This window comes from Trypanosoma grayi, assembly GCF_000691245.1.
Source record: "Trypanosoma grayi strain ANR4 Tgr_452_V1, whole genome shotgun sequence".
In the NCBI taxonomy this organism is placed as follows: domain Eukaryota; phylum Euglenozoa; class Kinetoplastea; order Trypanosomatida; family Trypanosomatidae; genus Trypanosoma; species Trypanosoma grayi.
In genome coordinates, this window is record NW_008826071.1 from 10,272 (window position 1) to 13,792 (window position 3,521).

A 3,521-nucleotide genomic window follows, 5' to 3' on the forward strand; every position below is an offset into this window, starting at 1 on the left:
AATAATAATAATAATAATGCCAAGAAGAAGAGGCGGAGGAGAGTAATGGCGTGGAGGAAAGAGTTTGTTTGCTCCTGCCCACGTATTGGGGGGAGGGCACGACAAACCGAGGGCGAGGCGGCGGAGAACGCACTCGGCATCCCGCACACCCCCGTCCCTTGTCTCAACTCCAGCGTGGCGCATCATCATGTGTGAGGCTCGCGCGTGCCGTCAGCCAAGAAGCACGGTGGCGGCAAGAACAACAACAACCACAAGGGCGCCCAAGAAGACAACAAAAGAAGCAAAACAAACATTCAACAAACGCAACAAAGCAGTGAGTTGGTACTGGGCTGCGCAAGCGCCAGACATCGGTAACGGTAGTTGAAGCAAACAAGGAACTAGAGCAGCAAACCAAGCAAGATAGACACATACACACACTTTCGTATTAACACGAGCAGTACAGAAGCGAAACATATCCTTCTGCGCCGCTTTCACACACACACACACACTCTCTCTCTCTCTCTCTCTCTCTCTCTCTCCCCCTTTAGCATTTTCCCCCACTTCCGAATTCATCTTGGCTTGCGCCACGCACAACGCAGTGTCCATCAGAGCGCCAATGTGTACTCCTCCTCTGCGGTGACTTTCGTTTGTGCATCGGGAATGCCCCAGCGCAGGTCTTCCCAGTAATTCTGCTTCAGGGCCTGTTGGTACCACGCCACCGTCTGACGGTAGCCCTCCTCAAACGACACCTCCTGCTTCCATCCCAGTTCCTGCAACTTGTCGGTGTTGATGTCGTAACGCTCATCGTTAAAGTCACGATCCTTCACAAAGATGAGGTACGGCGCCAACTCTTCATCGGTGAGGCTGCGCCCCTCCCATTCTTGTTGGTCCTTCTGCTGTTGTGGCTGAACGTATTTGATGGTCATTCGTGCAATATCCATAACACTCTTCTCTTCGCGTGAGCCAATGTTGTACACCTCGCCAATACAGCCCGAGTTGATGATTGTGATAAATGCCCGCGCCACATCGCTTGTGTGGATAAACGTGCGCTTATTGCTGCCGTTGCCCTGTATCGTCAGCTTCTTCCCCGCATCCCTCAGCATGATAAAGCGCGGGATAAGTTTCTCCGGGTACTGAAACGGCCCATACACGTTATTACCGCGTGTGATGATGCAGGGCAGACCAAAGGAGATGTGGTACGACTTGACAATATACTCCACTGCTGCCTTTGTGGCGGCGTACGGATTTGTTGGGTTCAGCGTGCCTTCCTCCTTCTTGGAGTCCGTCACCTGCCCGTACACCTCGTCTGTGCTCACGTGAATGAACTTCTCAATCTTCCCGTACGTCCGCGCGCACTCGAGGAGGACGTGCGTGCCGAAAACGTTGTTGTGCGTGAAGGAGAGGCTGTTGCCGAAGCTGTTGTCAACGTGACTCTGCGCGGCGAAGTTGATGATGGTGTCGACGTCGAAATGGTGCAGCAGATGCATTACGAGATCCGCATTGGTGATGTTGCCTTTAATGAAGTGGTAGCACCGACTGCCCGACACCTCAATCGACTTGAAGCTGCTGCAGTAGTCCACCTTGTCGAGGTTGTACACGTGCACGTCAGGGTGGGCGCGCATAAAGTGGTTGATGAAGTTGCTGCCGATGAAGCCGAGGCCGCCCGTCACGAGCAGATGGCGCAGCGGCCGGTCGTCGCTCCGTCGCGTTCGTCGCTGCTCCGCGTCCTCTGGCCGACGGAACATCACCCTCAATGTATGTGAGTGTATGTGTGTGCTTCTATGTATGTATTTCCTTGCTATTGCTGCCTGCTGTTCCTTCGGCCACCCTCTATTGCCTTGTCGTGTGGGCAGTGGGGGAGGAGCATACCGTACACGCACACACAAATACAACAACAACAGCAACGGCACTTATTGCCACAAAGATGCCCCTCTGTCATCGCCAGAGTGAGGGATACGGCTACCATGAGGACAGCACCATATGGCCCACACAAGCACGCACATGGAGCTTTGTTGAGCCGGTGTTGCCACCGAGCAGCGCGACTGTCCATGCGCAGAAAGAAATGCATGGAGGGAGTCAAGGGACGGCGTGAAGCCACACCTCCGCGAATCGCAAAACAAACAACAAACAAACAAAAGAAATGAGGCGCGAGATGGGGGCACCCCACACAGCCGCACATACGCAAAGCACACAGACCGAGTGAAGCCACCCTTCAAAGGTCTGCTTCTCTACCAGCGACCCTTCACCATCGTCTCCCCCCGCCACCACCGCCGCTGCTATTACCGCCCTGTACCTGAGCATGCGGTTTCTCCAAAAGCAAGAAAAAAGACCCACGGCTGCGAGCGTGAATGCGCCGCGTCACCCGCAACAGTCGTCATGGCCAACGGCAATGAACCCACCCACAGCGTTAATGAACTCATGAGACTGGTCAACTGTGTCTTTTGGAGGTCTGCCGCAGCCATCTGCTGGCGCCGAGAGAGCACGGGCGAGGGCACCCGTGCAGCCAGCCTCCTGCGCCCCATTTGAAGGGCCCGGCGGCCGCGGATCTCCGCAGCGGCGATCACACGCGCAGACGATGCACGCGGGCATACGCACGCACACACCGCCCCGTGTGTGCCTGCTGCTAAGCCATGCTTCCCTGAGGAGCCATTGGGCAGATGTGCAACAGAAAACTTGGAGAAGGAGAGAGAGAGAGAGAGAGAGAGAGAGAAAGTGCGAAAAGTGGGAAGTGTCGCACCGCATACTGTCGGCGGGGACCAGCACATCGAGCTGAAGCCAAAACGCATCCTCCTTTTTTTTTTAGGCCGTCCAAGTCGACAAACAAGAAACAAGAAACAACGTGGATTGAGAGCACACGCTCCGCGCCTGCACCGCGCTTACTTGCTGCCGGCGTTCGTCTTGGCGTGCGAGCGCGCCGTGACGGTGATCTTCTTCACGGATGGGTGGATGGAGCGCTCAATCTTGTCCGCCTTCTTCTTGTCGGCAATGACAAGGGTGTAGAGGTAGCGGCTGCAGCGCACCTTGAACTTCGTCACCTTGGGGTTGCGCTTCACCTTCACGCAACGCGCATCCTTGCGGGAGCAGATGGCGAGGAACTCCTTCAGGTTCTTGATTTCGCGGGGCATCTCGCACTCTCTCTGAATGTAAATGTGTGTGTGTGTGTGTGTGTGGGATAATAGGAGGCAGGAATAAGACGTAGGGGAGGCAGAGCGTAGAACACAGCCAAAGCAGGCGCGCGAATGATGCGCCACCAGGCAGGAAGAAACAACAACGACAACACCAGCAGCAATGCTTTCAGTAGAGGGATGTGAAATAAATACACTGAGAGGGTTAGGAATAGTCGTGCGACTTCATTATGCCTCTTTTTTTGTTTTTAATTTGTTTTTTTTTCTGTACCACTTCTTCTTTTTAGTCTATTTCTTTTTTTGATTGCTTTCATTAAATAAGAAGCAGTGTTACCACGGCGAGTGGGCCTGATACTTGAGCCCCTCCAAGAAGGAGGAACGAGCAAAGCCGTTGTGCCAGCGCCCACCACGGACAGC

General features: G+C 54.5%; 3 protein-coding genes across 3 annotated transcripts; all 3 read right to left on the minus strand.

Moving 5' to 3' along the window:
* Positions 1–584: 584 nt before the first annotated feature.
* Positions 585–1,724, minus strand: DQ04_04521060 (GDP-mannose 4,6 dehydratase; the record flags this gene model as incomplete). The annotated part of the gene is made up of 1 exon (XM_009313633.1): positions 585–1,724. The coding sequence occupies one exon, from the start codon at positions 1,722–1,724 to the stop codon at positions 585–587; it is 1,140 nt and encodes a 379-aa protein (XP_009311908.1).
* Positions 1,725–2,258: 534 nt separating this feature from the next.
* Positions 2,259–2,765, minus strand: DQ04_04521070 (hypothetical protein; the record flags this gene model as incomplete). The annotated part of the gene is made up of 1 exon (XM_009313634.1): positions 2,259–2,765. The coding sequence occupies one exon, from the start codon at positions 2,763–2,765 to the stop codon at positions 2,259–2,261; it is 507 nt and encodes a 168-aa protein (XP_009311909.1).
* A 90-nt stretch (positions 2,766–2,855) lies between these two features.
* On the minus strand, positions 2,856–3,104 carry DQ04_04521080 (ribosomal protein L38; the record flags this gene model as incomplete). The annotated part of the gene is made up of 1 exon (XM_009313635.1): positions 2,856–3,104. One exon carries the CDS (start codon positions 3,102–3,104, stop codon positions 2,856–2,858), a length of 249 nt encoding a protein of 82 aa, XP_009311910.1.
* Positions 3,105–3,521: the final 417 nt, after the last annotated feature.